Raw genomic sequence first — 12,575 nt, forward strand, 5'->3', positions numbered from 1 at the left:
AAAATAACACACTTTGCTAGATATTATAAAAATGATACAATATGTATTCATTTCAGGCTCATCAGAATATATCTGTTATCACTTGACAAGAATGAAAATGCACCATTTTGTAGTGCTTTAAAATCAGAAAGATCCAGAGTACTAAAAATGACTTCTTCCTTGAAGCTTACTCACCAACTTCCTCCCGGTTACTCACTGCTTCTGCCACAAGCACAAACTAGGACCCAGCCAGAACTCCTTGAAATATACACTTGTAACGACTACTGCATCTATCAAAATGGTTCAGTGCCTGGCTACAGGTTCTGCAGATGGACTAAGAATTTCAAAAGTCTTGTTTGTTTCAAATGAAGCCAATGTGAATTCTGCCCAGAGTTCATCCCAGATATGCAGTCTACGAATACAGACAGATCAGCAGAGATGTATTCTAAAATAGGAATTCTATCTCTGTCAATATAACAAATTGATTTCCAATCAAAACAGATTTACATACCACATTTATGTCAATAAGTTGTTTTGTTTGTTTTATTGCATCCTGGATTTTTTTTTTTGAAAGATTTATTTATGGTTTACTTTAAGCATAAAAAAATTGCCAATACAACTTTCCCAAAAGGCATAAACAAAAATTCATAAAACTTGCATCACTTGAGATACTTTAGGTATGAATTCACAACTTCATATATATATATATATATATTTGGGTATATTGAGGGGGTTCTAATTTAAGAAATGCATAATTGGCTATAGACAGACAGTTGTCAGAACTTGGCAATGGGTACATGCAGGTTCATTATACTATGTCTACTTGTAGCTGTTCAAAATGTATCATAATACAAGGCTGGGCGAGGTGGCTCATGCCTGTAATCCCAGCATTTTGGGAGGCTAAGGCAGGAGGATTGCTTGAGGTCAGGAGTTCCAGACCAGTCTGGGCAACATAGTAAGACCCTGTCTCTAAAAAGAAAAAAAAAATTTTTACAAAATAAAAACAAAATGTATCATCAGACGAAATTAAATAAGAGGCAATTCATTAAAATGACAACTTTTCCCAGCTTGACATTTAACAAAAAGTCTAAGTCCTCTTAATTCATATTTAATGATCAAATATCAAACACTAATTCTTTTTTTTTTTTTTTTTGAGACAGAGTTGCGCTCTGTCGCCCAGGCTAGAGTGCAGTGGCGCGATCTTGGCTCACTGCAAGCTCCGCCTCCTGGGTTCACGCCATTCTCCTGCCTCAGCCTCCTGAGTAGTTGGGACTACAGGCGCTTGCCACCACGCCTGGCTACTTTTTTTGTATTTTTTTAGTAAAGACAGGGTTTCACCATGTTAACCAGGATGGTCTCAATCTCCTGACCTCATAATCCACCCGCCTCAGCCTCCCAAAGTGCTGGGATTACAGGCGTGAGCCACCGCGCCTGGCCATCAAATACCAATTCTTAAATGGTAAGGACCCACTATTCAGAACCTATATCCTTATCACTAACATGCAAATATTTATTGAATACTTAGTATGTCATGCATAAAGAGAAAGTTAGATAAATTTGATACAGCTACCCTCATAGAACTTACAGCGTAGTAGATGGCATGACATGTACATGAGTAACTGAACAGTGTCAAACTGCTATTTTAAAAAAAGACAGCTGAGTGCTGTGGCTCATGCCTGTAATCCCAGCACTTTGGGAGGCCAAGGAGAGTTGATTGCTTGAGGTCAAAAGTTCGAGACCAGCCTGGCCAACATGGTAAAACCCCGTCTCTACTAAAAACACAAAAAAAAATTAGCCAGGCATGGTGGCGCAGGCCTGTAATCCCAGCTACTAGGGAGGCTGAGATAGGAGAATTGCTTGAATCCAGCAGGCAGAAGCTGCAGTGAGCCGAGATCACACCACTACACTTCAGCCTGAGTGACAGAGCGAGACGCTGTCTTAAAAAAAAAAAAAAAAAGGATACAGGTAAAGTGTTATGGTAGTTTAAGAGAGAACTCAAACTCTGACTCAGAAGCCTCACTTGCATGTGGACCACTGATATGAAATAATATAAATAGGTATAATAAACAGGAACTTCAGTTTTAATCGTCCCAAACACCAAAACTTCCTATTAAACAGGTCCAATAAACTCACTCTCTATAAGAGCTAGACATAAATCTACTTGGTGGCCTATAATCTTATTAGCCCTTACTTGTCCCATCTGATATTAATTAACCCCATCTAATATGGATTAGTTAACAATGCAGTGGCTGCTTTGACAGGAACAGTTGGAAAGAGTTGGGGATTGCAACGTACTCAATTATACAAAAATGCATTCAGCATCTACCTTGATTAAGGCACTGCGCAACAGAATTTGCAGGAGGGCACAAGGATGATTATAAATTTACAACCCTTGAAGAGCTTATAGCTGGGCGTGGTGGCTTGTGCCTGTAAATCCCAGCACTTTGGGAGGCTAAGGCAGGTGGATCACCTGAGACCAGGCGTTCCAGACCAGCCTGGCCAACATGGCGAAACTCTGTCTCTACAAAAAATACAAAAATTAGCCGGGTGTGGTGGCACGCATCTATAGTCCCCGTTACTTGGGAGGCTAAGGCAGGAGAATCGCTTAAATCTGGGAGGTGGAGGTTGCAGTGAGCCAAGATTGTGCCACTGCACTCCACTCCAGCCTAGGGGACAGAGCGAGACTCCATCTCAAAAAAAAAAAAAAAAAAAAAAGAGCTTATAATCCAGTGGTAAAGGCATATATACATAGAACTAACTGTATAGCATAATAAAGCTCATCATCTGTACCAAAATCTAATTCCACAAGCCCACAAACTTGTGATTTACCAAACACAGTTATATATACACAAAAAGTAAACCTAGAACCCAAAGTTACCCAGCACCAATGATTCTCTCCATAAGCAATATCAAGTTTAAAGCAGTAATTACATTCTACTGCCTAGATTGTAAACTGAGTAAAGGAGACCAGCACCTCTCTGCCACTGAACTAGCACAGCCTTCTAAACCAACAAGGCAACGGCAGTGCCCAACTTTCTGTATGAATATAAGTCACATCTCTTTTTTATTTGTGACTTGGTGTTGCATGTGGTCATTATCAACACTTTCTGAAAGAACTATTACCTGTTCAGGCTGCCATAACAAAATACCATAGACTGAGTGACTTAACAGAAACTTATTTCTCACAGTTTTGGAGGCTGGGAAGTCCAAAATTAAGGTACCTGCAAGGTAAGTTTCAATCTGAGGCCTCTTCTTTGGCTTGTAGGTCTTCTAACTGTGTGCTCACACGACCTCTTCTAGTAAGCTCTCTGGTGCCTCTTCTTTTTTTTTTTTTTTTTGAGACAGAGTCTCGCTCTGTCACCCAGGCTGGAGTGCAGTAGCACAATCTAGGCTCATTGCAACCTCCACCTCCCAGGTTCAAGTGATTCTTGTGCCTCACCCTCCTGAGTACCTTGGATTACAGAAGCCCGCTACCACACCCAGCTATTTTTGTATTTTTAGTAGAGACAGGGTTTCACTATGTTGGCCAGGCTGGTCTCGAACTCATGACCTCGTGATCCACCCACCTTGGCCTCCCAAAGTGCTGGGATTACAGGTGTGAGCCACCACGCCCGGTCTGGTGTCTTTTCTTATAAGGGCATTAACCCAATCAGACCTGGGCCTGACCCTCCTGACTTCTAACTGTAATTACCTTCCAAAGGCCCCATCTCCAAATACCATCACACTGGGGGATTAGGACTTCAAAAAAGGTATGGGGGGTGGGGGAGGACATAAATGCTCAGTCCATAACAAGCACCCAACATAAAAACGGCTAGAACAGATCACAAAAAAAGGTCCTGTATGGCTTTGGGGAAGGGCTCAACCCCAAAATATTTGAGAGCTCTGGAGGGGCCTAGAAGTGGTAAGCGAATGAAAATGTGGTTACTCTCCAGATCTGCCTTTCTCAATTATGGCCATTTCTGGCTGAACTAGAAATCAAAGGACAGGTTATTAATTACTAGCTCTAAGTTGCTTACCATTTGCTGAGACAGTTCAGAAATCTGACTGCATCTCCTCAGAGATCTGGAACACAGTTCTCAAATTCTAACTTACTTGTGATATACTTGTGAATGATAAAAATCGCTACAGGTACTTTTATTAATATGAAAGAGTATTGAGAAATTACCTTTCATTCTAACTTTTGTCTAGAATGAAAATCAATAGTTTTGCTATAATCAATTACTGAAATAATTTTATTTTCCAGTAAAACTGGCATTACAAATTTTTTTTAATTTTTAAAACTTCGTAATTTTTTGCCAGACTGACCCATGTGAGCATACAAATTCTTAATAATTATGCATGTCACATCTGTAATAATGGCCTTCACGTAAACATTTTTGTGGTTTACACATAAAATTTCTAATTACAAAGCTATATTATCTAAAATTACAGTAAGCAAAAAAATTAATCCAAGCTAAGACAATACTTGCAATATCAATTCATCATCTGTGACAAGGATTGCTTACGTCTCTTTGTGGTTAAAAAGAAAAAAAAAAGACATGTTGGCCGGATGCGGTGGCTCACACCTGCAATCCCAGCACTTTGGGAGGCTGAGGTGGGCAGATCACCCTTGGCCTGCCCAACATGGCAAAACCCTGTCTTTACTAAAAATACAAAAATTAGCTGGGCGTTGTGGTGGACGCCTTTAATTCCAGCTACTCAGGAGGCTGAGGCAGGAGAACTGCTAGAACCCGGGAGGCAGAAATTGCAGTGAGCTGAGATTGCGCCACTGCACTACAGTCTGCAACAAAAGTGAAACTCCACCTCCAAAAAAAAAAAAAAAAAAAAGGCAATGTTCGTGGGTCCAAACAAAAGTTAATGGAAGTGAGTCTAAAAACGACCTATGTGGGCTGGGCGCGGTGGCTCACATCTGTAATCCCAGCACTTTGGGAGGCCAAAGCAGGCAGATGACGAGGTCAGGAGATGGAGACCATCCTGGCCAATACAGTGAAACCCCGTCTCTACAAAAATTAGCTGGGCGTGGTGGCACATGCCTGTAATCCCGACTACTCGGGAGGCTGAGGCAGGAGAATCACTTGAACCAGGGAGTCGGTGACTGGAGTGAGCTGACTGTACTCCTGCCTGGCGACAGAGCGAGACTCCGTCTCAAAAAAAAAAAAAAAAAAAAAAGATAAAAATGAGCTATGTGAATTAAAAGAGGTACAACAATAGATAAACCACATTTTATTTCATTCCTAGTAATCAATAACATTTCCAAACTCGTGGAACGGGCAGAAATTGCTAGTTGGCATATTTTTACCTTTTATATTCAGATACATTAAAATTCTAAAAAAAAAAAACCCCTCAAAGCAGATGATCTGCCATCTCCTTGGATAATTCGTGTTAACTCAGGATAACAAAAATCAAAATTATGAGTTGCTGATGCAATATGCCTAAATGTAAAAACAGTTTAAGCTAATAGTAGATTCATCTTCCAATTTCATATCAGTCTTACAAATAAACTACATATATAACTTGCTTGCCTTCCCTTCTGAGGGATAAAGCTGTTATAAGAATTAAAATCAGCATTATTGACTACTCAACCAAGAGAGGGAAAAATTATTACCCATTCTAGGGACATGGGCTCATAACTACTATATGTGTAAGGACATGAATTTACTCATATTACAATTTTTCCTTTTATTAGTGTGTACAGTAGAAGAATAGACATGCTCACTCTGGACCAAAAAAAAAAAAAATTATACTTATCAGTTATCAGAAGCACAATGCTGAAGACAGTAGTTCCCTAACAATCTGAAGTATGTTACTGAATCAGAAGTAAATTATCTCAGTAGTAGTGAATTACTGTAAATGTTAGTAATTTGGCAGCCACTGGGCAGGAAAATAAGAATTGAGGCTCAATATTGATATTACTGGTGGTGATGGACACATAAATTTTATCAAATCTACACAATATAAAATTACAGAAAGGTAGAATATACTAGTACATCTTCAACATATCTTCACTACAGGGGAGTAAAATGACATGGACTAGTTACTATCTAATGAACTGCAGAAAACTAAAACAAAACTCCAAGGCACCTCTTTTCTGCTGATCTGGTTGGTCCTTTTCCTACCTTTTGCAATAGCCAGATATAAACATTGGATAGAAAACAAAGTAGACCCGTAGTATGCAGGTCACAGTGCTAAATTCACAGAAAGAAACCTCTGAACTGAACTGCTCTATTTCTTGGTGGTCACAAAGAATAATTCTGGTTTACACCTACAGACTGATGCCATTCTACACCCTATTGATAACAGTGTGGCCAAGGACAAAAAAAGAGTGCTCCGTTTTACCAATTCTGTAAAAAATTATTGGCAGGGTAAGCTCGGCTAGGGCGGGATTACATTTCTAGGACTACCATCCCTGAAATTTAGAAGATATTATATCCACATAAAGTATATTTTACATTAATTTGCAAAAATCTAGAAGCTTTTTCTTAGCTCAAGTGTGTCCAAGTTTACCCTGGCAGTTTAAAACGATAGTTACAAGCAGCATGGGTTGTATCAGACACATTTGAGGGCCAATTTCATGTAAGTGATATTGGGCAAGTTACTTCATCTATCTGTGCCTCCAAGGTCATACTAGTGTTTATTTACCTAAATGGTACCTGTTATGTAACTTTAGGGTGTTTACATTAGATAATGCCTGCAAAATATTCACTTCAACGCCTAAAACATAGTTAAGTATTCAATAAATATCTACTATTGTCACCACTAACTTAAAAGTTTAGAGATTGTAAGAGCAGAATCTGGGGTGAGACAAACTTAGGTTCAAATCCTAGTATTGTTAGGTAATCTTGGGCAAGTTACTTAACCTCTCTGATAAGCATAATTTAAAAAATTAGTTAATATACATAATAGGGCTTAGAAGAGTATCTAGCACATAACACCATTTAAGCATTTGTTATTGCTAACATGCAAACAATTTAAGGGAAGGAAATTTTTTAAAAAGGAAGAGGGATTTGCAAACCAAAAACAATGAGTATCTTATGTACAAAGAAAACTAACAAACAGCCAGCTCTAGCAATAATTAAATTCACTGTATACTGGGGCAGGCATCACACCTCAAAGCTAAAAGCATCTACCTAGGCCAGGCATGGTGGCTCATGCCTGTAATCCCAGCACTTTGGGAAGCAGAGGCAGGCAGATAGCTTGAAATCAGGAGTTTGAGACCAGCCTGGACAACATGGCAAAACACCATCTCTACAAAAAATACAAATATTAGGCCGGGCGCGGTGGCTCACACCTGTAATCCCAGCACTTTGGGAGGCCGAGGCAGGTGGATCACCTGATCAGGAGTTCGAGACTAGCCTGGCCAACATGGTGAAACCTCGTCTCTATTAAAAATACAAAAAATTAGCCAGTCATGGTGGCGGGCACCTGTAATCCCAGCTACTCAGGAGGATGAGGCAGGAGAATCGCTTGAACCCGGGAGGCAGAGGTTGCAGTGAGCCGAGATCAAACCACTGCACTCCAGCCTGGGCAACAAGAGCGAAACTCCATCTAAAAAAAATAAAAATAAAAATAAATAAATAAATAAATAAAATACAAATATTAACCAGGGATGGTGGTGCACACCTGTAGTCCCAGCTTCTGGGGAGGCTGAAGTGGGAGAATCCCCTGAGCCTGGGGAGAATCACCTGAGCCCAGGAAGTCGAGGCTACAGTGAGCAGTGATTGCGCCACTGCACTCCATCCTGGGTGACAGAGCGAGACCCTGTCTCAAAAAAAAGGAAATTGGCAGAATTAAGTAAGTTGATGCTTAGAGACGAAAAATCAACATTTTTTCCTCAGCAACTGAATAAAAACAACAGTCACTACCATTTTTTTGAGTACCTATTATTAGCCTAGTTTTTAACTGGTATTACTCCAGAGAGAGCTAGGTTCGAGTCAGAGCTCCTTCTCTTAATAACTATATGACCTACAGTATGTCTGTTAGCCTAAGGCTTCAAAGGTTCCTCATCTGTAAAATGGTAATAATCATACCATTGCTACAGGACTGTTTTGAAGACTAATTAGGACTACGTATGTAAACATGATGATGGCTATTATTACTATTCCCAGCCAGGGACCATGCAAGGGTTGTTTATTCACATAGACTGTCTTATAATCCTCTCAATAACTCCAGGAGGTAACCAGCACCTCAGATATACATCAAATGACTTAAGCCCAGAGAGGTGAAGTTGCCCACAGCCACACAACTAGTAAATAGCCCAAACAAGCTGGATTCCCAGTCAGACTCCGTTAATAGCACTGCTCTTTACCTTAAGTCATTACAATGCCTAATATGAAATAGAATCGCTTCTTTCTTAGGGCTCAAGTGGTTAATCATTTAATGTATTCATTCAACATACCATCATCGAGGACCTCTTACAAGCCAAGTACTAGAGTTACAGCGGTGATTCCTGCCCTTAAAAAGTTTTAGTAGGAGAAACAATCAACAGGTAACCAGGTCATTGCCAAAACAACAAAAATAATCATAATAAAGCAGGTTAAAGCATTTAACTGGCAGGGGTTTTGACTACTTTAGCAAGCATGATCAGAACGGTTGGGGAGGGAGGCCAGCAGCTTGGCCGGTTCAACAAACAAGAATAAACCAGTGAGGGTGGAGCCAAGATACCAGAGGCTGATTACGGTTAAGAATGTTCTTGAAGGTAAGGACCAGATTCTCATTTTCTATATCCTGGGGCAATGGTCAGCCTGGAATCCGGATTCTAGTACACGTGAATTTCGTCTTGAAATGACCTAATGCCTTTTCCCTAGTTCCTTCGTGTGTCAAATACGCATGGTTACCGCTACCAGAGCTGTAGTGGGGCTTCAATGAGGCCATGCGCATCTCCATAAAAATGAACTAGTGTGTGCAAAACTAAAGGCAAAGCCCGGTCCCCACACGCCCTCCCAGGTGGTCGCTTTCCGTGCCGAGGCCCCTCCAGAGGCGCCCCCGAGAACCTCACCATCGCACCCCAAACTTCCAGGGAAGGGCCTCTCCCGAGAAAGCCCCCACGCCCCCACCCCGCGCCATCATTCCCGAATCTGCCCTGGGCCCCTCCCCGCAGCACGCTCGCAGGCGGCACATGTCAACCAAAACGCCATTTCCACCTTCTCTTCCCACACGCAGCCCTCTTTTCCCAGGGCTCCCCCGAGGAGGGACCCACCCCAAACCCCGCCATTCCGTCCTCCCTACCGCCCTCGCGTGACGTGAAGCCGAACCCGGGAAACTGTGGCCGCCCCCGCCTCCGTGGTTCCCTGGGCCCGGCCGCCCGAGCCCGCACTGCGGACCCCACGCCTCAGGGCCCGGCCGCCACCTGCCGCGTGGGCCTGAACCGGCCAGGGCCGGCGGGCCGAGCTGCTCACCACGACGCCAGGGCTGCGGGTCGCCATAACGGAGCCGGCCGGCGCGCGGGCTGACTGCTCAGGAGGAGGAAGCCGGTGGCAGAGCAGAGGAGGTGCAGGCGCAGCTAGAGGCGGCGCCGCGCGGGAAAGCCTAGAGGTTCGCCCGAGGGCTCGTCGCAGCCGCCTGAAGCTGAGGAGAAGCAGGCCCCGCCCTCTCCCCGCCCCGCCCAGCCCCGCAGGCCCCGCCCACGCGCCTACGCCAGCGCCTACCAGTTCGTAGGCTCCCTAGGTAGCCGTGGGAATTTTCTCCCAGAAGAAGCGGAGGCTCCCCCAGCGAAGCCCCTTTCCCTCCCCACTCAGTCTCCTATTCAGAAGGCTCCCAGATTCCCAAACCTACCGCCGTCCGCGTTGCATCATGGCGGCCATAAACCGGGCGCCGGCTTTTCGGGTTCCAGTCACCGCGTGACTCCTTGGACCAGACGTCCCATTCCCAAGACCTTGCACTACCTGTGGCTTCCATTTTCCTGACTCTTGGCCCAGTGCTTCCCCAAACTCTTAACTGGTTGTAACAGTTGAGACCTAGAGCCCTAGTCACCCATATCAGGGCACACATCTGAGAGGACACTTAACTGCTCTGTAGCTTTGTACAAATCAGACTCTGAGCCTCTATTTTTGCCTCACTAAAATGAGTATATTGGCCGGGCACGGTGGCTCACGCCTATAATCCCAGCACTTTGGGAGGCCGAGGCAGGTGGATCACCTGAGGTCAGGAGTACGAGACCAGCCTGGCCAACATGGCGAAACCCTATCTCTACTAAAAATACAAAAATTAGCTGGGCGAGGAGGCGGGCGCCTGTAATCCCAGCTACTCGGGCGGCTGAGGCAGGAGAATCACTTGAACCCGGTAGGCGGAGGTTGCAGTGAGCCCAGATCGCACCACTGCACTTCAGCCTCTGCGACAGAATGAGACTCCGTCTCAAAAATAAACAAAAATAAAAATAAATTTAAAATAAATAAAAATTAAAAATAAAATGAGCATATTAACAATACATAAACAGGATCATTTTGAGTATTAGAGAAATATAGGTATGCGTGTGTGTATGTATATGTATGCACTTAGGACAGTACAGAGTCAGCAAATTGGAACTACTGCTACTACTACTGATCTTTATTTTTGCCTACACAATTTCCTATATTGAATCTGAAAACAAAAATATGTTCCCCTGCTAATTAATTCTCAGATAGGTCAGGTAAGCAAGCAACAGTTGCTCCAGCAACACCGTTTCTTATATACTCAACCCTATAGCTCCAGCATCCACCACAGTGCCCAGCACATAGTCGGTGGCCTCCCTCTTATTAAGGACGCTGAGGGGGATGTGATGGCAGGAGATTTGTAAAACTAGGCAAGTCATCGAGCTTCTCTGGACCTCAGTCTCTTCATCTAAAAAATGAGAATAATAAGCCTTGGTAACATGGTGAGACTCAGTCTCTACAAAAATGAAAAATTAGCTGGGCCTGGTGGCCATGTGCCTGTAGCCCCAGCTACTGGGGAGGCTGAGGTGGGAGGATGGCTTGAGCCCAGAAGGTCGAGGCTGCAGTGAGCCAAGATCGTGCCACTGCACTCCAGCCTGGGCAACAGAGAAATACCCTGTCAAAAAAAAAAAAAAAAAAGAGAGAGAGAGAGAGTAATAACTACTGCCATGAAGAGTTTTACAAGAATTGTAAAAATCATTTATGTAAAGTACCTCATATGGTATTTGCCACATAATAGGTGCTCAAGAAGCAATAGCTGTTACAATTTTAGTATGTATGAATTTGTGAAGTCCATACTTCCCTACTTTCCCTGCCTTCCCTCTTTATCCTGGAGAGGCAGGAGGCTATAATGGAAAAGGTGCATATGGGCTTTGGACTGAGTTCAAATCCTGGGTTCCCCACTAACTATTATAGCATTATTACTTTGGGCAAGATCCTTGGTTGCTGTGTGCTTGGTTTCTTATATGTCAAATGAGGTTAATATCTTTGTCACAGAGTGTGGGGAAGATTGAACAAAATAATATATGCAAAAGTGCCTAGCATAGAGCTTGGCTCAATACATGATAATACCAATGTTATGTGTTCCACAATAATTTTGCCTTAAACAGTTCTTCACTTTCTTCTAGCCTCTAAGACTTTTTTTTTTTTTTTTTTTTTTTTGAGATGGAGTCTTGCTCTGCTGCCCAGGCTGGAGTGCAGTTGCATGGTCTCAGCTCACTGCAACCTCCACCTCCCGGGTTCAAGCAATTCTCCTGCCGCAGCTTCCCGAGTAGCTGGGACTACAAGCGTGTGCCACCAGACCTGGTTAACGTTTGTATTTTTAGTAGAAAATGGGGTTTCACCATGTTGGCCAGGCTGGTCTCGAACTCCTAACCTCAGGTGATCCTCCCATCTTGGTTTCCCAAATTGGTGGGATTACAGATGTGAGCCACCACACCCAGCCTGCCTCTAAGACTTCTTATCCATTCCCCTGTTGATGGACATTTGGGTAGTTTCCAGGTTTGGGCTATTAGAAATAATGCTACTATGAACATTTTGTACGTATCTTTTGGTGAATATATCAATGCATTTCTATTTGGCATAGAACTTGAAATTCATATTAGAACATTTTCCTTACCCTTTTAACAAACATTGTGTTCTACCAAGAAGTTAATTCAGAGAACTTCCAGTTATATATTCGGCACCTGACACACGTGGACTCAGCTACTCAAATTTGTTTCTAAATTAGGTACCCAACAATTCATAATCCTTCCAGCTTGCCTCTGGCTTGCAGTTCCTTTCTCCAAATCCTCCAGTACCAGATATTCCTGTATTTTAACAGTGGATTTGAAACAAATAATGATAGCCAGATGATTGTAAAGACAAAGAAACAGTACTGTTCTTTCAATCTTGTCGTTCCATGTGACAATTTGGACTTTTTATTTGTATTTAAAATGGAAAAGAGCAAACACTGCAATCTGCAAGATGTAAGACTTTTTCTTGGTAAGTGAAAATCTGGTTCACATATGAAATGGTTTACTGAATTTGGACACTGTATTTAAAGTGGAAATGTATTCTTTTAAAATATTGTTTTCCCACTACAGACAAAAGCAAGAAAACAATTATTCCTAATTATTATATGATTATTACTAAAACAATTTTGTCATAGAGGTGAAAAATGTTAAAAAATTATCTACTCTGGACGTCTTA

At 42.6% G+C, this 12,575-nt stretch overlaps 1 protein-coding gene across 1 annotated transcript in view; it reads right to left on the bottom strand.

Annotated features, from left to right (window-relative positions):
• The window catches only part of HPRT1 (hypoxanthine phosphoribosyltransferase 1), a 41,352-nt gene extending 31,791 nt beyond the window's left edge, over positions 1–9,561 (bottom strand). Inside the window, exon 1 of the mRNA XM_037989153.2 lies at positions 9,375–9,561. Within this exon, the coding sequence (XP_037845081.1) occupies positions 9,375–9,401 (27 nt within the window). The 5' untranslated portion in view covers positions 9,402–9,561. The remainder of the gene's footprint in view (positions 1–9,374) is intronic.
• Positions 9,562–12,575: the final 3,014 nt, after the last annotated feature.

The sequence above is a fragment of the Chlorocebus sabaeus genome, chromosome X, assembly GCF_047675955.1.
Source record: "Chlorocebus sabaeus isolate Y175 chromosome X, mChlSab1.0.hap1, whole genome shotgun sequence".
Taxonomy (NCBI): Eukaryota; Metazoa; Chordata; class Mammalia; order Primates; family Cercopithecidae; genus Chlorocebus; species Chlorocebus sabaeus.